Source organism: Pongo pygmaeus, chromosome 5 (genome assembly GCF_028885625.2).
Source record: "Pongo pygmaeus isolate AG05252 chromosome 5, NHGRI_mPonPyg2-v2.0_pri, whole genome shotgun sequence".
NCBI lineage: Eukaryota > Metazoa > Chordata > Mammalia > Primates > Hominidae > Pongo > Pongo pygmaeus.
In genome coordinates, this window is record NC_072378.2 from 96,783,756 (window position 1) to 96,805,341 (window position 21,586).

The 21,586-nt window shown below is 38.6% G+C and overlaps 1 protein-coding gene across 6 annotated transcripts in view; it reads left to right on the plus strand.

Annotated features, from left to right (window-relative positions):
* The window catches only part of KLHL32 (kelch like family member 32), a 224,608-nt gene that overhangs the window by 147,462 nt on the left and 55,560 nt on the right, over positions 1-21,586 (plus strand). For 4 of the 6 annotated variants that reach the window (XM_054490891.2, XM_054490897.2, XM_063666439.1 and 1 more), the window contains one exon: positions 19,181-19,396. In XM_054490891.2, the coding sequence (XP_054346866.1) occupies positions 19,181-19,396 (216 nt within the window). Of the gene's footprint in view, positions 1-19,180; positions 19,397-21,586 lie in introns of those variants that run through there. The other 2 variants (XM_063666440.1, XM_054490896.2) reach the window with 2 other exon arrangements.

The following is a 21,586-nucleotide window of genomic DNA, read 5'->3' on the forward strand; positions in this document are numbered from 1 at the left end:
ATAGGAACCAGCACTTCCCAGGGAGACAGTGTGAGGAAGGTCAGCCATGTTCACCTGAGGAAAATTCAAATACAGTATATGGAATTCTTATGATTATTTGAGCACATTTAATCTAACAGTAAATGCTTAATGATTTTTTTTACCTTATTTTCTTTTTGTTTCCTCTCAATATTGTTAGGTGGTATGGGAAAGCTATTTTTAATCCCTTTCTGCCTGTAGCAAATGGGAATCATGTGGAAAGGTTATAAGACTTCAAAAGTGTGTGTTTGACTTGTGAAATTGAAATTACTTTTATTTGACATTTCTACATCAAATATTGCAACTTGGGCTTTACGCATCATCACCTGATTCACTTTCCCCATGGCAGATAGTAATCAGTGATGCATGTTGACACAGTTTGGTTAGAGCGTTAGTTATCATGATGTACGTTATAAACGGTGTGTATATGCAGGGGTGTGTGGGTATACCTAAGCCTATAATTTTCTGTAAGTGAGAATTCCAGATGAACATTAAAGGTCCATGGGTATTTTCCCCTATCCCATCAGATGGGTGATTTGTTGAGATACTAAGTGACTTGTATACTTTGGAATTTAACTTCTGCATTTCATTATTGTGCTGAGGTAAAAGTGTAGCGTGCATACATGCTTGTGAACAGTTATTATTCAGGCTTCTTGAATAGTGGTTGAAATTTTCACTGACTTTTCACAAATGTTTTCATTTTGTCATGTAACTTTACTTTTTCTTTTTACCTGTGATTATTGCAAGATGTCAAACTTGTAGAAGGAAATTTTGACTATATGAGTACCAAAATCATGTCGATGTAGAAACTTTCCTTATTTCAGCCTTTAAAAAATATATACCCTGCTTCTCTCTTAGATTATAAAAATCACAGACTGGGTCAATTCAATCGACTTTTATATTTTGGTACAGTCTCCATAGCTATATCTATTTGCTGTGTTTTGGTAATATTGTTCAACTGATTTTTAATTTATACTCAATTTCATTGAGTATATAAAATAATATTTTGTTAATGTGAAAAATTCCCAGTGCTTAAAATGTACCCAGGAATTGTGCCCCTTCAATCAAAGCTGATATATTCTCCATCTTTGTGTGGTACTTTGTCAACTAGGAGTTTTGGAAACCACTCTCTTCACTAAGATGTCTTGTATTGTTTTGTTGTTCTTAAAATGCCATTCTTTCTTTGGTTTCTATGCCAGAGGAGTGAAGGGCAGACCGGCTCAAATATACCGTTGCCCTCCAGTGCTCGCTACAAAGCAGCTCCAAGGGAAACCCTTGGTGGAAGCTCCCTGAGCCTCACCATCCTGCAGTTCCTGTGAACATGTAAATGGTGCTGCTGCCCTCCTGAAAAGGAAAGGGATACCTGGCACTGTGTGGGCTCCTTTCTCTTTCATTTCCTCTGGCAGGCTGCTGAGAGAAGGAACCCCAAATTGCAGGAGCAGTGCTCCTCTGTGTCAATGAGGACAGCTATTTAATTAGCCCCCTAATTAGCCTTCTCACAGGTTCTCAAAGCATGTGTGTGGGAAAAAGGAAAGCTGGGCAATGTATTTGATGCTAATTGATGGGGGGGTGCCTTTCTTTAGGCTCCCATTAATCTTGTCTATAGGTTACAGTACCCTCCTGAGCAGTCTGCTTGTTTCTAGCCTCGATCTGTGGTAACCCATGGCCCCCAGAGCATCTCTATCTTTCCCAAGAAAGGGAACCACATATATTGAGGGCCTATCCATGCTGAGTGTTTTGCAGGGACTCCCATTTCCACTGTTAAGTCACCCCTTGACACTGGTGGGTGTTGTTTTCTTTTTACAGATGGAGAAACTTAAATTGAGAACTAGGATGTTGACTGGCTTGAAAACTTTCATTAGCTACCCTGATCATCATTCAGGTGCATTATTTCTCCCACAAAAGTCTTTAGCCTCATCTTCAATGCCAGGCCTGTTCCTCCCTGGCTTCATCTCCAGCCATTGTGCCTTTCCTAGCCTGCTTTGTTCTGGGCCCTAAGGCAGAGTTTTCATATTGGGACTTGCCATTAGGGGAGAAGATTCATTGGTAGAGATCCTCAGTGGCAGGCAGAGCCTCTCAGTCCCCTTTAGATTGTACCAAGCGGTAGGAGTGGGGAAAACTTCGTACAGACACACACACACACACATACACGCACCATCACCTCTGCTGATGCACAATGCCATAAGATCAGGAATATTGGCAACTGAATTTTGTGTTACATCTCCTGCAAGTGATGCATCAGAAGCTTTGATGAAGATGTCTCTTTTTGGTCATTAGCTTTCCAAAAAAGAAAAAAAAAGTTTATACATTTTGTATCACCTTTCCCAAGCATATTATATTGTTTTATTAACAACCATTGTTTATGTTCCCGAAGTATCATTGTCTTTTTAATAACATGTAATTTAAACGTATTGATAAACAGAACCATCACGTAGACTTTTCAAATAAAACCACCAAAGTACTGAATACGCAACTCCCTTTTTGATAGGAATATAGGTCTAATATCTATTGCTAGACAGCAGGTGGCAGTGTGAATCCACCAGAATTCAGTAGTTAATTTAAAGCAAAAATCAGAAAAAAATGAAAAGAAAAATTATTTATTTTGCTACATATTAGTCTTCTGACCTAATCAGTAAAAAAGTCATTATTCACACCACGTTGGGCAATATGCATTGTAATTTTTAACAAATAATAGGAAACTGTTAATGTGTTCACAGGAAATACAGTTTTGTCTTGGACTGCTGTGGTCATTTATCAGCACACTTTGTGAAATCACTCATTTGTTCTAATTTGAATGTAAATGACTCTAAGGTTTTACAAATAAGGTGACAGACTCACATAAATGTAATTGCAGGGTTCATCTCCCTCTTTTTATATATCACTCATTAGGTTATGAATTAAATACATCGTATTAAACCAGGGGCATGTCCAATGATGATATTGTAATGGCAAATTACTCTATGCTATTAGAGGTGTATTTTTTATTCATGGACATTAATTTGTCATTAAGCGGCATTAGTTTAGCACTTTTATGTGAAAGACGTGACCTGCAAGAGGAGGCGTGCTGCTGGGATGTGAGAGGCTGGGATGCAAGGGCTATAGGTAGAGCATTTTATCATTGTAAGGGAAACAGAGAGGGGGGTCTGTTGCATTTGTTTTGTTTTCTGTTTTTACAGCATGAAAGATCATTTCCCCAGATTGAAGGCATTGTTCTGTTTACAGCGTGCACATGTGGATCATTAAGTAAAGCAAAGCCCAAATTCTTACTATTCTTCACTCAGAAGCCAAGGAGGAACATAAAGGGAATAGGAGGGAGAAAGGGTTCTGCCCTAAATCTCCTTCTCTGTAACTGATGTTTACTCAGCATCCCTTGTCTTCGTTAAATTTTACACTAAGTGGGCTACAGTGAGAATTAGTTATTTTCTCTCTTCAGTTAAGGTACAAAGGTTTAATAAAAGCTATTCTGTCACGGGGGAGTTAAGGAGAATTCTGGGTGATTTTATTCCTTTTTTTTTTTTGTACCGATGGCAATTTCAATAAGAAACTATGTTTCCACTTTCAATTCTGAGAAGCACTGGATTCTTGAAATACCTACATCAGGGCTGAAGGTATCTGAGTGCTGTTTTTGCATCATTCTGCACAGAGTTTAATGTAGTTGTAAAATGTCTTACCACCTCCAGTTACACTGTGGGGCTTTCGAGCAGAGGGATCACACCTTATACTGATTTTATGCCTTATACCCTCCCTCCCTTCACATCGTGGGAGTTCATTATGTACTGAGGGATTGAAAGGTGCCTCCATTCAGTAATTTTTCTCTGCTTTTTAAATATTAAAATTTATGTTATAGTAGGAAAAATATACTACCAGCCTTTCATTAGTTTTGCCCACTGAATATATTTTTTTGTTAAAAATACTTTCTTTGGGGATTAAATTTGACACTGAGGAGCTCACATATTTTACGGTATTATAATAGACTATCATTTTTAATTAAGTAATACTACAATGACTTATAGGAGGTTATCTCTTCTAAACAATGTATTATTATAATTTTAATTATTAAATTAAGAGTATCACCCAAATACATAATATATAGTGGGTGTTCTGAAGACAATAACTTCTCAAGATTGAGGAGAAGTTATAACTCATGTGCATTTTTCTTCAACACTGAACCATTTTTTCCCACATTAGAGAAGACAAATGATTGTACCAACATATATATTTAATATACTCACAATCAAATGCACTGAGTGCTGTTCCATAGTTCACTAGAGCTGAGGCTTTTGTGTTTGGAGAAAGTTAAAGTACAGAGTTTGGAAAGCATATTACAAATGGTTTAATCTTTTGGATTATTTTTAATCAGCGAAAATGATCAAAAAGGGTGGAAATGTATCAGACCTATTAAATCATAGCCAACTAGTAATTATTTGTTCTAATCAAGAATATTTGCTATCTGGCATGGGTAATCCAGAATATCATATTTGCCAAATAACATTCATATTTGGCTTTGAAATGCATCATAAGATCTGCAGTAGCCATTTTAGGGTCCCAATTAATTTTTTTCATATGCTATTATGTTGGCTTTTATTCCCTAAGCCCACACTAAAGGATGTCAGGAAGCGACAGCCCAGAGGCACACTGGCTGGCCAGGGAAGTCATTTCAGCATTTTAATCTGTTATATGGATAATGTAGGATTGACTGTATCTTCTCTGTGAGGTTTTTAAAGAGGAGAAAGATTCTCCTGAAAGAATATCTCTTGAAAGAGTTCACTAATAATATTAGTCATTTCAAACCTAAGCTAACTGTTGTCAGCTGGGTGATTTTAAAATCACTTTCAGTATGCATTTTTCTTCTTTAAAATAAAGTGTTTCCAGTATTTTATTCATGCTAGAGTTCAGAATCAATAATCAAAACAAACAAACATCAATCTCACTGAGTTCCATTATTAATACTTGGAAATTGGTGGGGGGGTGTGTGAAAGAAGATCTGTGTTTCATTTGAGATATTTATTCTCCCACCCACCCATCTGTAAATATTTCTAGTCATGGTGAAATGTCTCTCCTCTTTCCTGAAGCTAAACCACCTTTCTGCTCCTTATTCCATCAGTTACGCCCTGTGTTTCCTCTGGTTTTGATTTCCCCTTTACTGGCACTTTTCTTTCAGTTTATAAATAGGATCAATAAAGCGGGAGACACTCTTCTTCATCTCCCATTACCGCAGCTGCTCCTTGCCCTCACTACCCAACTATACCCAGTGTCTGCACTCCTTACCTCCTGTTCATTCTTCAGGCCCATTGAACTCAGTCTTCTGCCTTCATTACTCCTCAAAAGTTCTTCCAACAAAGGTCACCAAAGCCTCCTTATTGTCTGATGTAGCAGGCCTTTGTGGTATCCTAAAGTGACTCCTCTACAGCATTTAGACACCGGGAGCTGCATTCTTTCCTGCGCCTCTCTTTCTCGGGGCTCTCTCGTATTCTCCTACTCATTTTCAGTACCTTTACAAGTGTTCTTCCACTAGCTCCTTGACTGTCCCTCAAAGCATGGGAGCTCTGCATGAGCACCCTTCCCTTCTGCTCACTATCACTCTCTTTCATGCATCTGTGGAGGGTTACTGACTCCAGCCCTCTCTCCTGGGCTCCAGCCCTGTATGTTCAGCCAGCATTTCACTTGATATCCCACATGCTGCCCAAATTCACCTTTGCCCAGTCTCACACACCTGCTCCTCCTCATCCTCCCTGTCTTTGTTAAGGGACCATCATCTTTTTAGTCACTCAAACCTTGGCATAATCTTACACTCTGCCAAGACCTCATGAATTCCACTAAATAGTGTTGGTTTAGCCATTTAAATCTTTCTCAAATATGCTGCCTTCTCTTTCTCCTCATTGTCATTGACATCATTCGGGTTGGGACTATTTTTCCTGGACTGCCCTGCAATAACTCAGCTGGGCTCCCTGCCTGTAGTCTAATGCTAATCAACACTGTACAATCTAAGTTATTTGTCTGGTCCACAAAACAATTTCTTTCCCTAAAATCCAAGCTAGCTTTCCATCTTTTGATTGCAGAACCGTGTCCTTTCTATTTCTTGTCTCTATAATGTACCCTATTCTGACTGTACCCCATGGACAGCTTGTCTTAGCTCCAAGCCAGCTGCCTAGTCTACACTTTCGCTTGGATATTTCTCAGGCACATGACCTTTCTGAGTGTGAACCCAAGTCAGAAAACCAGGAGTCATCCTAGAATCTCCCATCTCCTTGAGCCCCACATACACTGACACAGAGGCCTTTCAGCCCCACCCCCTTGTTAAATCTCTCTCATTGTCTCTCTTTCCACTACTACTGTCTTCATTCAGGTCCATATTACTTGTTTTCTGGACTAAAGAAACTTCTTGCTAACTGATGAACCTGCTTTCCCTCTTGCCCCATTCCAGTACAGAATTCCAAAATTCTGTTTGATAGATTTTGAAAAGTTTTTTTTAATCCATGAAAAATTGTTTGATTGATTTTTTTAAAAAATCACAACCTCATCATGTCATATTCTTGCTTAAAATTATTCATTATGATGAATGTGGTTCACATAGTCTTCAGGATGAGGTTCACTCCTTTTAATTTGGTACACAGGGCCTGTCTTTATTATGAAACATGCTATCTCTTTAGCTTTTTTTTTTTTTTGACAATTTACTACCCATGTGCAATGCCTGTTCCATAGTCATTATGAACTTTATGCACTTCCCTGTACCTAATCCTCTTCATACAAAGCCTCCTTTTCTGTGAATTATTTTTCCCTCACTTTGTCACCTTCTGAATTCCTATGTAACTTTCAAGTACTTGGCTCACATTGTCTCCTCTTCCAGAGTTGCCTGATCAATCTACTCAGTTGGAATTATATCTTCCTCCTCTTCTTTAATTATGGGCAATCTTCTGGGAGACCATATTGTTTGTGTTAATTTACTTATCTGTCTCCCCAAGACATAAGTTTATGTCCCAAAGTTGTGTGACGTCGGACAAGTTACTTAACGTCTTTGCCCCCCAACTCCTCATCTGTGAAATACAGATATGGTATCCTATATACAGTCTACCTTTTAGGGATGTTGAAGGATTCAATGAGATAGTGCATGCAAAGTATCTTACAAACACAGTATCCTATATCGGTGAGTGCTCTATAAACCAGAGCCGATATAATGTGGTGCTTCACCTGTGAATTCCTCTATTAATTCCAAGTTATCCTCCTACCCAATCCCCTCACCCCTGTCTTCCCTCATTTCTGGAAATGTCAGCAACTTTGCTGCCTACTTCAAATTGACAACCTATTGGACAAATCTGTTCCTGAAATTTTGGGGAATAATCACCATTCTGTAAAAGATATTCTTCCTCTTAGCCACTTCTCTTTGATTTTGCTGAAATGCATACATTGTTTTTTAGAAGTCACAAATAATTAAATGAACCGTCACTTTCTCTCTGCCTCTGAAATTTGAAAACATCATACTGAAATTGTACTTTAATAAATAATAAAATAATGCTTTGACAAAAGCAACACAATACATGGTATTGACACTTTGTAGACAGAAAATTTTGTTTTATTGTTTCCCCTGCCCTTTCTATAATTAAAACATCTTTCTCCATCCTGGTATACAGAATCCAAGAAACAACTGGAAAAGTCTTTCATCTCTAGTTCTAGTGCATGGTAGGTACTTAGAAACACATATTGTCTGATTGCATTCCTTCTGCATGTACCATAAGAGCTCCCTATGATAGAAACTTTGATTATAAAGTTGCAAGATATCATATGCTTCCTGACTAGGGGACATAAAAACTGTGTATTTATTTAAAAGAAAAAAAATCTGAATTATTCCTTACTGGGAGAATGCTATCCATGTGTCTCACTTCCCTCCAGCTGTCTTTCTTTCCTCTGGCTTTTCTTCCAGAGGAAGGAAAGGAGTGTGAAGGGGTGGAGACTTCTCTTCCACCCCTTTCTCACTATCTATCCACGAATATCTTTTAGAACAGGCTACCAGCCTTTTTCCTGTGGCACATCAAGGGGCATGTGCTACAGGCCCTAGGAAGTGGCTGCTTGTCTGTGTCATGGACTTGGCTCCAGATACCCTGGCCTCAGTCCCACACATTCAGTATAAAGTTTGCCTACTTCAGAGGCACGGTTGAAGGGCTCGGGTCACACAGTTTGTTTGCTGCAACAATATATTTATGCAGGATAGAGTCATTCCTGTCTTCACTGAAATGCATACTCCAGAGTAATGATTCCTAAACTTGATTATGCAAGGAATCATCTGAATAGATGGCTAAAACAGACTGCTTGGGCCCCACTCCAGAGTTCCTGATTCAGGAGGTCTGGGGAGGGCCTAAGAACCTGTATTCTAACAAGTTTTGAGGGATGCTGATGTCTGAACTACGGAGCACAGTTTGAGAACTCCCGCTCTAGATTCTGTTGCCACACTGCTTTTTATCAAGTACCTGACTGTTAAATCACCAATATTCAGATTTTGAAAGTGTATTTGTCACATTTAGGTGAATTTGAATTGCTCCTAGTAACAAAGATATTGATGCTATGTGTGCTTCATAGCATCCAAAAGATAAAAAGCGAAAATAATGCAACTCTGAAACAAACAAACAAAAAAACCTTCCAGGTCTCACTCTTATTCGTAATAATGATTAAGACAGTCTGTAGGTAAGTGAGGGATTTAAAAAAAAAAAAAACTACTTTATTAACTTATGATTGACATACTGAGGGATGATTTAAAGTCTGTGGTACTGGGCGAATTTTCAGCAATCTGACTTTGTGTACTAGAGCAAGTAGGGAAATAGATGATAATGTATTCTATACTATTCTTTTAAACATTTTTAAACTGATTTTGCCTATTCTGGTTCAAAAAGTATAGTTATTGAAATTTTAGTTTTAAAACCCTAGTTACTCTGATAAACTATTTTCAATTAAAAGAAAAATATATATATATATTAATTTCCCGTATATATTCCATATTCATTGGCAATCTCCTTACGTGCTGAGTCAGGTTTAGTGAACTTTGAAACAGCATTTTGCAGCACATAGTGACTGGGGCCAGAATTATTAGTTATTGTTGATGGCTATGTTTCACTTCCTCCCTACTAGATTTCCAGCTTACTAGAGAATTTCCCAAGGAACAATATAAAATTATTCATGAACCTTGGGTATTATGCATACAATTGATTATGAAAATGTACTAGTAACCTAATTGTAGAATTCCTCTGTTATACAGCACAAATATATTTAAATAGGCCTTGCAAGACTCCAAAAATTAGAGCATGCTGGAGTTTTCCTTGTATTTCTGAATTGCTGCTAATACTTTGTTTTCATTTAATCAAATTGTATCATATACATATTCATATCAATATATGAATATATCATTACATATAGTTGTCCATACATATTTACATATTTATATACAAAATATACCTATATCTCTCTATATGTTTATACATATAAAAATATCTGAGTTTGATTATTTTATCATATTACAAGTTATCTGGCCTGCATTGTCAATGAATTGCTCATTTTTTCTTCTATAATAATTAGACTTTATCCGTCAACTCTATGACAATGTTGAGAAAATTCACAGAGCCGTTCACATGCACAATAAACATGATAACTTCTTTCCTATATAAATGATCCCAAGGCTATTAAAAGGTTTGGATTTTGTTTATTTATTGGTTTGTTTCTACCTGTTCCAAAGGCCAGACCTTCACCGCACATCCACACCAGCCCCCTTTATGTTGCTTTCTCTACTGAAGTACCAGCCTTTCCTGCAGCACCAGGTCAGGTAGTCACATAATGCCTTGATTTATAACTAGGTTGTAATCAAAATAGGAAACAGGTGGAATCACGACTGGGTATGGTGCCTTGGATATTAATGGCTTGGCTCAGCAGTGGAATTCCTAAAGCCATATACACTTTTTTGTCTTAATTATGCATTCATTAAAAGCTTTTATACCCAACAGAATAAAGTAAATATTTTTTGATCTCCATAGTGTGCTCCCAGACTGTAGATTTGCACAGCAGGGTCTTGAAAATCTGAATAAATTGTATTTCCCCAAGGAGTTTATCTTTCAAATAAGGTCATAAAGAAATGCAGCTCCCCCATCCGTAGATTTCTCCATGTGCCTTTTCTACTATGAGTAATATAGAGCTCGGGAACCAGAGTATATTATAGTAATACATACTTGCTTATGGTCCAGTATAATGTCTCTATCTGTTCTCCCTGCTTATCTCCGGTGAAGTATTTTTTAAGTACAAAAGAAATGAATGATTTTACGTGACAGCTATGGTTTTTGCTGACACTCATAGAAAAACAATGTCCATATTAGACATTCAGTGTTTTCTTCCCTTTACCCGCTCAGTGAGTATGGACTATGTAAAGCTATAGTTTAAGTACTGTTAACAGCATTTGTAAAAGGGAATAATGATAGCTACCGTATGTTGAGCATCTACTACGTAGAAGGTACTTTACCTGCACTTTTGAGATCCTTATCACAGATCTGGAATGCAGTGTCACTTTTTGCAATTTTTAGATGAGAAAATTAGACTTGAAAAGATTAACCACTTACTGAGGCCATCCAGATGGGTCAGCTCCAAATCATGTGTTTTTCCTACAGCTCTAAACTAAAGACGGCACCGGTGCCTTGTTCCCACAGTTTATCACCCAGTGAAGGAGACAGAGAAACTATGAAATTAGGAACCTAAGTAAATATGCGCAGTTAGGTGTACTTATAGTATTTCTAAATCATGAAGAGTAAGATGGCAACGCACCTCATGGTGCATACATATGCTAAAAGTAACACACAGTTCTGAAAAGTTCAGGAAATAGCTTTTTCCCATCTTTTTAGGTTGCCATATTTATCTCCAGTGTAGCTAACATTTCTAGGCACATACCTTTATTTATTTAAATATTAAATATATGTATTAATATTTAATAAATTATTTACATTGTAAAATATTTAAATATTTTTAGAGGAGCAGGAAAATCTATGTTTTTACCATAAACTAAGAAATAAAAGCAATAGAAGTTGAAATTTTAAAGATGTGGTATTTTTTCTTGCCTACCCACTGTATATCAATCAAAACTTGCTAGGTAGCCACTTTCTGAAGACAGAGAGGAAGATCTAAAGAACTAAAGATACTATCTGCACCTTTATGCACAGCTGGGGAGAGAAGAGTCAAACAAATGATACAATTAGCAAGTGCAATTAAAAGTCAGAGGAGGGAAAGTCCTCCAAGCTGGAGTGGCCTGCCTTTCCGTGGAGATGGAATCTGATCTGGGTTGTCCTGCAGAAGGGAAGGGCATTTATATTACAGAACTTCCCCTTTCTCACAAGCTTTTTAAAGTCTACTGAAGCAAACGATGTCTTTAAATCTTTCACAAATAATAATCACTTGTGACAAAAGAGTCTCAAAGTTCTGCTTATGGTATAAAGGAAAATTAATGAGAATTCATTTGATAATGTCTGATTTTTTTTTGGCAAACAGTTTGCACATTTATCTTTTTCCGATCATCGCTAAAAACCAAGAGAAGTAAGGTTCGTTTTCAACATTCTGGGTAAAGGGGGAAAAATCTAACATATAGAAAAGGAGACCCAAGATTCACTGTCGAAGTCAGGCCTCATGTATCTGGCACCACAAGTGAGCATTCCATTTTGTTTCCCAATTGTATGAAAAACCCAACACCTAGTTAGCATCACAAGGGACTTTCTGAAGCTCAGATTCAGTACTTAAGAACACTTTTCTCAGTTAATTGTGGGAAAGCTGTTTATTTTGCCCAACTGTTAAGTTATATCTATAACCAAGCTATTATTTCCTCTTTCCATGTAAAGTCATAGATGTGCCTCACAACTGTTTGCTTTTTTTCCATTCTTGATCCAACAAATACTTCTCTGTTGCAATCTATGAGAAAGATGTTACGATTGGCATTGTGCAGAATACAAAAAGCATATGATGCAAAACCTACTTTTTACTAGTTTACTAGGTACATTTTTAATAGTTTGAAGATAAGCTACATGCATGAATAGCTTAGTGACAAGCTTATTGTGTATGTGCTAGGAGACTTGAAGTGGGAGGCATTAGAATTCATTCAGTGATAAAGAGCCTTATACTTAATGCATCCTACTTGCTACTTGGTCCTTATGAGCAGCTGATACAATTTTTAAATTTCACTTCGACTTAACATTGTTAAAAATCAAACCATACTGATTTTTATGTAGAGTGGTTTCTCAGGCTGTTTGGAATAGATTTGGGAGTGGTTTTAAAAAGAGAATTTCTTGACTTACAGAGCCAAGCATGGCCTTTCATTTAGAGGAATTTTCAAATTGTGATATAAAATCAGCATTTTATGTAAGAACTTCATGTATGCTACTACATCATGGGCATAGAAACCACTGTGTCTCCTGCCTATCTTTATCTGTAGTAACGTATCGACATGGGGTAATTTAGGTGACATTGCGAAGGAGGGTTGTCTAAGTGAAGTACATCAATAATTGGAAATGAAAGATTATAATTACATTGATGAAACAAAGCATTGTTAAAATAGCCACATCTGTTGAGTGTTATTACCCGGAAAAATCTGTAATCCTATTCAATTTGGACATCTTAGAGGCGGAAAACTTGGGAAATCAAAATGAAATTACTCTTGTTTTAACCTTGAGAGGAGTTTATTATCTTTAACTCAAGTCATAGTTTTCTATAGTGATAGTACATGATGCTTATTTTTCTTTCACACGTCAGTGGTGTTTTCAGAACTAGGTGAGACAGCAAGAGAAATAGGTGTTTTTAAGGCTTTGTTTTGAAGGGTGCCTCATCTAGTTTTAAGAATGTCAAAACACCTATTTTTAAGATGACTGCATCCACTGTAGACTATCTGCATTATCTACCCCACAAACAGATATCATATAATTATGCATAATGTGTATAATTTCTGTGCCAGAGGCATGATTAAACTGCAGTGTGGATGGGCAAGGGGTTATTGACAAGCCAGGGAGCCACTGTGGTAGTCGAAACTGAGACTACGTTTCAGAAATTCAGATGATTGAGTCTCAGCTTGTATCATCATTGGCACACAAGACACAGCTCTTGAGCGTGACATCCCTAAGCTAGGCTGTGGGTTATGTGGGGTAAATATGCAGACTCTAGGTATAAGGCTACATGTTTTTCTCTCATTCAAGAAGGTATAGTGGAATACAAGTGAGCCTGGGTGGCATTATTTCATAAGCTTAAATCTACTCTGAATTATAAACAAAGTACTTCTTGTATGAACTTTGGTCATTTATTAGTACTACCTGCATAATTGAGATATTGAGAGACACTGCAAAGGCCATGGCCACTCTGCTGCAGATGAGACCTGCCAGGGGACATCACTGAGGCCAAGACTCCTCCTTCTCTTGCTGCCTTCACTGGTTTGGGAAGGGTGGGCTGAAAGGCCACAGGATCAACACTGTCCTCAAACTGCCCTCCTTCCTCCCACTCATGTCCTAACTGCTTGATAATTGCCTTGCAAGTGTAATTACACTTGAATATAAATCAAAATAAAACAATATTTGCCTTTCCCGTATTTTTACCCCTACCATATTTGGTGGTTAATCTGGGGAATAACCATTGAAGGAACCAATTAGGGAAAGAGGCCACACAGAAAGACTGAGTTTGGGGAATATATAAAGTTTAGAAATTATTGAACTTGAAAAACTGATGTTTATTCCATAGCTAGTGTGGTATTGAGGACACATTTTATGGCTCTTCTTCTATTATTTAACTTGTCATTCACAACTATGAGAAACAAATAGAAGGAATAAGAGAAGCCAAATAGCCCTAAACCAAAGGAAAATAAATACTATTTAAAAATATTCCCCAAAGAACAACAATGTGTGCACCATAATTCTGAATAGAAACTAAATTTCAAGTGAGAAGCAGTGTGACAGAAATGAAACCGTTTCAGAAAAAAAGAGTAAGATTTTCTTTTACTCAAGAGAGTTTCTTGTTGCTGAGCTGTAATTTCCATTCAAAACCACTGCCGCTACCTGGGTACTTGCACTTTTAAGTCACAGAATGTAGGAGAACTGAGACAATCTCGTAATTAGGAAAAAGTATCATTTGAAAAGATATTAAAATCTTTTGATCTAAGTAGCCAATTGATAGAGGAAGTAATTCTCTGTTGGACTGTAAAAGAAATTTGGGGTGAATTGATTTTTTTTGTCACAGAAGAATGATTATATTATACTTGTTCAGTAACACTTTCAACTCTAGTCATTATTACCAATTTTCCCACGCAGAAAACAGAAAGACCACTGGCTTTGCCTTTGTGTGTATGTGTCAGAAGGCCAGAAAGAGAAAGGGACAATCAGGAAGGCCTGTGAGATATGAAAAATGGCCTGATTTGGACAAGGTTCAGAATTGAATAGGCGTATTGGAAAGACATGGGCTATTCTGTTTTTGCCTAATTATAAGTAAACAGAAAAAGCTCGTGGGCATTCTTTCATTAAACACACATGTATTAAGCATCTGCTCTCTACTGGATACCAGGGACACACAAGGCATGAGACACAATCATTGCTTCCAAGAAGCTTAGATTTGGTAAAGGCAGATAGATCTGCAGTCAAAGGGTGCTTGCAGTGACAAGTGATGTGCTAGACATATTTGCAGAGGGCAGAGTAGAAGTACACAGGAAGAGGTGGTCAATTTGACCTGATCCAGGGAAGTTGAAAAGATGATACGGTTTCGTCATTCAGCAAGTGCAGCTTGAACGTACCTGGCATTGTTCTAGGCTCTGGGGATACAGTGGTGAACAAACCAGCAGCTCCTTCCTCCCATGGAGCTTACTGGGGGATCAGGGGAGGAGACAAACACATTATAAACAAGTAGGCAAATAAATGCTGAAGATAATTATAGGTGGTGACAAGCTCTAAAACAAATAAGATGGAGAAATGTGACTGAGGGTGACATGGAGAGGAAGGGAGATGTGCTGTATAGGATATTCAGATGAAACAAGGGAAACACAATTCCTACTCCATAGGAATTTTGCTCATGCTGCTTCTTTGGCTTGGAGCATCTCCCTGAAATCCCACCATCATCCTGTTTTAAAATGTAGGTTTTGTTATTATTGAGTTATGGTGAGGCCAACAGATCAGGAGACAATTGCCATTGAAAACATGATTTGTTTCTGCTCCAATAAGAGGTCACAGACCACACCTCCAGGACTGCATAGGGAAGCCCCAGGCTTGGTGAGGAGGTAGAAGGAGTGAGGGGGGAAAAGTGGACTAAAGTCTTTATAGTGGTATCCACAGGAAGGAAGTAGGCAAAGCAGGGTTAGCAGGCTTATGATTGGCTAGTTTGAAAGTTTCCGTGGGTTCGCAAGTGTAGGGGCTGGCTCTGGTTGTCTGGTACTTGGCTCTGGGATGGTGGGGCCAGAGGACTATTGCCTCCTGGAGTGTAGAAGCCACATAGAGGAGGTGATTTAGAGTATGGGTTCTGGATTGGTTAGTTTGCATATGAAAGCCATTTGCTCTCTCAAAGAATTGGCTAGCCCTGGGAGGGGCAGTCTCTTCCCAGTCAGTGAGACCCCAGATGCCAGAACATGGAGAATACAGAAATAAAATGTTGTTAATATACACCCTTTGCCAAGTGAACAAAGGGTGCTCTTCCTTCAACTCTCAGTGTCAAAAGGCTTCTCAGGGAAGCCTTTACTAACTTTCCACTCCAAGTCAACTCCAAGTTAGTCCTTTATTAACTCCAAGTCAAATCCCTGTTATGGACACTCATAGTGCTATATTCTACTCTTTGTAGCTTTTATTTCAGTTACAGGTTTCCATGTAATTGTAAGGTTTTTTGATTTATGGCCTTCTCTTCCAGTAGACTATATATCCCATAAGGCCTAGGGCTTGCCTTTTTTTGCTCATTTGTGTTGCAGTTCCTGCTGTAGTCCTCGCACATGGTGTGAATGTGTAGGTTGTTGTCATGGCTAGAGCCAAGCCAGGGTGGACAGGATTGCTGCACCGTAGGATGTGAAGATCGCAGAGTCCAGGTCATGGAAGGCTATACAGTGTTACTGAGTTTGGACTTTTTCCCAAAAGCAAATAACTTATCAGTGGGTTTTAAAGAGATGATACATATGGTCAGATTCTTGTGAAAAGAGAGGATTGAGAGATTGCTGCTGGAGGCAGGAATGGTAATTTAGGACACTGTTTCAAGAAGTCCAGACAGGGGATGATAAGGAACAGAACAAGAAATACTAAAGAGGAAAAAGAGACAGGACTGGCGATTGACTAGATATAAGGGAGGAATATAGGCCAGCTTTTGGGTTCTTGATGTGGGTGTCTAGATGCGACTGTTATCTAAGAGAGGAGATACAGGAGTAGATGCAGGCTATATAAAATAAGCTCAGTTTAGGCCGGGCGCGGTGGCTCACGCCTGTAATCACAGCACTTTGGGAGGCTGAGGCGGGCGGATCACGAGGTAAGGAAATCAAAACCATCCTGGCTAACATGGTGAAACCCCGTCTCCGCTAAAAATACAAAAAATTAGCCGGGCATGGTGGCGGGCACCTGTAGTCCCAGCTACTTGGGAGGCTGAAGCAGGAGAATGGCGTGAACCCGGGAGGCGGAGCTTGCAGTGAGCCGAGATAGCACCACTGCACTCTAGCCTGGGCGACAGAGCGCTATTCCATCTCAAAAAAGAAAAAAGCTTAGTTTGGACATGATGAGTTTATGACTGTGGGATATCCAAGAAACAGCATCTTCTTATAGGCAGATGGGAAAATGAATTCAGAGCCTAGGAGAAAGATGTGGGTCAGTCATATAGATGTGGAAGGCATTAACTTGCAATTAGTTTTTATCTTAATTCTATGGTTTTTATTTTGGCCACCCCCTCTTTCCCTGAGTTAATGGTGTGCCTTATTCAAGACTTGAATATTTAAAGAGAACACATGCTTCATTTTGACCTCCTTGCATCAGTGATTAATCATGGTTTATGGATCCCAAACAACAATGCTCAAATATACTTTATTGTTCTTGCTCTCCCCCGCAACCTACTGTGTACTTTCCACGTGCCAAACTTTTATGGTAAGTGCTTTTCATACATTATCTTTATGCCAACCCTATGAGCTTGTTGAGCTCTTAAATCTGTACTTGGGGAAGGCTGGGCGCCGTGGCTCATGCCTGTAATCCTAGCACTTTGGGAGGCCAAGGTGGGCGGATCATGAGGTCAGGAGTTCAAGACCAGCCTGACCAATATGGTGAAACCCCATCTCTATTAAAAATCCAAAAATTAGCTGGGTGCAATGGCACGCGCCTGTGGTCCCAGCTGCTTGGGAGGCTGAGGCAGGAGAATCACTTGAACTTGGGAAGCAGAGGTTGCAATGAGCTGAGATTGCACCACTGCATTCCAGCCTGGGCGACAGAGCAAGACTCCGTCTCAAAAAAAAAAAAAAAAAAAAAAAATTTGTACTTGGGGAATAACAGAGATTCAGTGACTGACCCGAGGCCGCAGCCAATGGTGTGTCAAGCTGGATTTGAGCTGAGTCTGCCTGCCTCCACCGCCCTTGCTCTTCTCTGTCTGCCTTGGTTGCCTCCAGGTGCCTGTGGTGGCTGATGGTTTGTTTGGTCCTGAATGCAACTATTCTCTTCTTTCAACATATAAAAGACTTATTTTTTAAAAGTCTAGAAGTATATATACAAAAACATTAATAGTGCATGGTGAAATTATGAACGATTTTTGTTTTCCATACTTTATATTTCTGAATTTTTATTACTTTTTATAACTAGAAATGGCACTCTTTCTATAACAGCAGTAATTTTTGTTTCCCATCCACAGTACTATTGTTGGGCATTTAATGAAGTTTATTGCTTCCCACCTTCCCCCATCACATTAATGGAAAGTTTAAAAGCAGCACTATTGGTGCTTATTTTGCTTACACATGGTTTAACCAAAAGGACAAGAAGCAATGGTTTTGCTTAAGGCTCACAGAGCCCATCTGCCCCAAAAGGAGGAGTGTGTGCTATGTTGTCATTGCCTTGGGGTGAGTTTTCTTTTTCCTTCAGCTCCCCACTTTATACAATTATCTACTGAGGTGCAAACTATGCACCTCAGTAAGGAGTTCTTAATACTCTTAGGTAACTAGAAAGGGGGAAAGTATGTTGAAAATTACTTGGATTCATAAAGTGAAATGGCTATCTGATAGCATTCTGCATTCCTCAAGTTATTGGAAAACTGTTGCTCATAATTATATTAATAATTGTAAGTTAAAAGTGAGCGGAAAGTAGGAAACAGCCCACTCTCATTCTACTTGACATATGTAAATTTTCTTTCAACAACTGTACTGTATCTCTGATTTTTGCGGGGATACAGTGACAAAGGTACAGTGGAAGCTGTGGCTCTCTGGAGGCATAATTGTAGAGCCCTGGCTATGAGCTTGAGACTGCAGGTAAAATCCTCCCAAATTTGAAGCATTTCTGTAGAAACTCTTCAAAAAGGTGGGAAAAATGGAAGGTTTGAGGCTGAGAAAAAAACAAAGAACAATTACAAATCATCCATCTTAGGTGGATTCAATATAGAATTATTCAAACAGGAGTCTTTTCTGTGAGATTTCCTCATTTCCTGAGACCTTGTATATAAAACTCTGGATTTTAGTTAAGACAGGATGCGTTGTTTTAACTTAAAGACCTACTTAGTTTGAAGTTTCGGAAAAAGAGCGGAGTCAGTCTGTCTTCATATAGTTTATGTCATCTAATCATGAATCGCCATTTACCTGCCCTTACATTATCTTTAGTAGAGAAAAACCTGTAAAATATGGTAAGGGTAGAAAAATCAATTGCCCTCATTAGTAAAATGTCTCTAGAATGTTGCAAAGTAACATTTCAGCCCTTGAAACCAGAGACCCCTTTCACTCCTTTTATTAAGGTGTCTTTAAATATATGGGTTTTAAGAGGAGTAAAATGAGGAAAAATTATGAATTCTAGAATAGCCGTTCTCTATGCAGAGCTTTATAGTTGTGATTTCTTTTTTTTTTTTTTTTTTATACTAGCCCTCCCATTTCTCCCACCACTGTGACGAAAACCTTAGTGAGTCAATCTGAATTTCTTGCCTGCTCTTTCTTGGATTTATTTCTAAGAGATCTTTTTTCATTTTTTTTTTTGGCACCCAGGAATTAAATAGCTTTAATTACTTGGATCTGTACAGACTTGCTGACCTCTTTAACCTCACTTTGTTGGAGAAGGCAGTGATCGATTTCTTAGTGAAACATCTCTCTGAACTCCTGAAGAGCCGCCCAGAAGATGTTCTAACGCTTCCCTATTGCCTGCTTCAGGAGGTGCTGAAGAGCGACCGCCTGACCTCCCTGAGTGAAGAACAGATCTGGCAGGTAAGGGCGCTGTGCACAGTCGTCTTTTGGCACTGAAAAAGCATGCCGTGATTGGAAGTTAAAGGACTGAGGAACAATTATCACTATTTTAGCGGCTTTGGTCCTCATGGAGTTGTTTTAGAAGTCATGCTTCCTTGATGGACAAGTGATTGGAGAACACTGGCCCTTGAGGCTCAGAGCCCTCAGCGGACTCTGCAGCTTAACTCAGGGAATTGCAGGGGCAATCCACGAGACCCTCACTGTGGCTTCCCAGAACCTAACATGGTCACATCTGAGTCAAGGGATTTTTTTCCTGATAAAAATTGTTTCTTAAACAAAATATGACAAAAAAATGAATTGTAAAGTGATATATATGCATATTTAAGACCAGGAGAATCAGAGTAAATTTGGGCCTTTGCTGTAAACAATTCAGAAATATTTCTTTGTTGCAATAGAGAGCAGCTTGGATCTCGAATGAAATGAAGCTCTTCTTGCATGGCAGTGGAAAAATCTCCATCCTTAGTTCATTCTGCATTCATTGCTATTTTCCTAAGCCCTGCCTTTTCGCCTGACATAGCATTCTTTTCACATTGTGTCGCTCCTTTGTCTAGAGGACAGGAGGATGTTTTGTGGTTTGAAGTTGATTATTCAATTTAAATCCTCTTCTGCTCATCCCCAGTGACTATTCCTTGAACAATCCACTTGGTGTCTTTGGGGAATAGTCAGAGAGCCTATCTTCCTCCTCCCTATTACAGCCTGTCTATCTCACTCTCTGAAGCACCGGCTAGCCATTTTGTTACTTGTAGGGTGCCATGCCTCCAAGATTTCACGATCATTTGAAAAATAATTATATACAGACTACCAGGGAAAATTTAAAGTCTTCTATTAGCTGATTAAACAGTGAATCCCTGGTATCTTATCAAGTAATATTTAGAGAGTATTTTAATTCTGGCCAAAATAGTCATATAGGTAGCTGTTAATTATTCAGTAGCTAACTCTACTGACTGATTATTTTCCTGATGCCTTTCTGCCTTATTTCATTATTTGTGTTACTTTAATCAGCAACTTCCTTCTTCATTATTGCTTCCACCAGAGGGAATTAAAGAGCTGCAGCGTCCTGAAGGCCTTCTGGGTCCCAGGCTCTTTGCAAACTTATTGACAGCAGGCCTGAAAGAATGGCTATTATCACTGCATGTACCAGATGAACAAAATGAGGCTTCTGTGCCTTACTCAGAGTCACAGAGCAGAGCCAGCCTTCAAATTTAAGTCTGCTAACACCTGCCCCCATGTCTTCAATATTCCACACTGTCTTGATAAAGAAAAGATAAGGACCAAAAAAACACTAAAGAATAAATTTTTGTGGCTCCTTGGGTATTTCTGGTAATGTTTGTTCAGGCAGAGGTTGAACAGGTTGACAAGGATCTGTTTTTGGTAGAAATTTCAATTATCTCTGGCTCTTACACACACAAATTAACAGAATTTACTTTGGTCAATTCAAAATGGGAAGTAGCCAAATTTTCTTCACTTCCCAAGGGAAAAAGAAAGATTTGGAATGAATCCTGCATTTAATTTTTTATGCCTCTGAGCTAACATAGAATTGACATCTGAGGCTAACCATCCTTGTGGCTTCTATCTCTTTTTGTGGTGCAGTTGAAGGCACTGCCAGAGATCGACGTGGTAATGTGCAGATGGCTGAGTGTCAAGAAAATTCCGTACTGTCCACTTAAGAGTTATCATAACTGCCTCTCTAAAGGTTACTAATATTATAATGTAGAATTTTAAAAGCTGGTTTCTGCTGCAGGCAATAATTTTTTTAATACCTGGTCCTCAAGAAAGAATTAAAAGACTCACATAAATATTATCAATTTAGGCATTCAGCAGGCAATAAGAAACTGTTTTTGCTTTATCTTAGTAAATAAGTATTTCCCTCATATTCAACCCCATAGAGAAAAATCAAATCAGACCAGCTATTTTGCCTCAAGTATAGTTAAGTTCATCATTTTTGCTGAGGTTATGCTAGTAATGCAATATACCATGGAAGAATCTAATATTCAGCCCAAGGTAGAGATTGGGTATGCCAGAGGATTAGTGTCAGGGTGCTTTATAGAAGTGAAACTTGATGGACAGGCTGGAGACAGATCTACAGAATCTCATTAAATTGCTGAATTGTTCATTACGGAACGTTCTCACTGTAATAAAGTGCTCATTGAC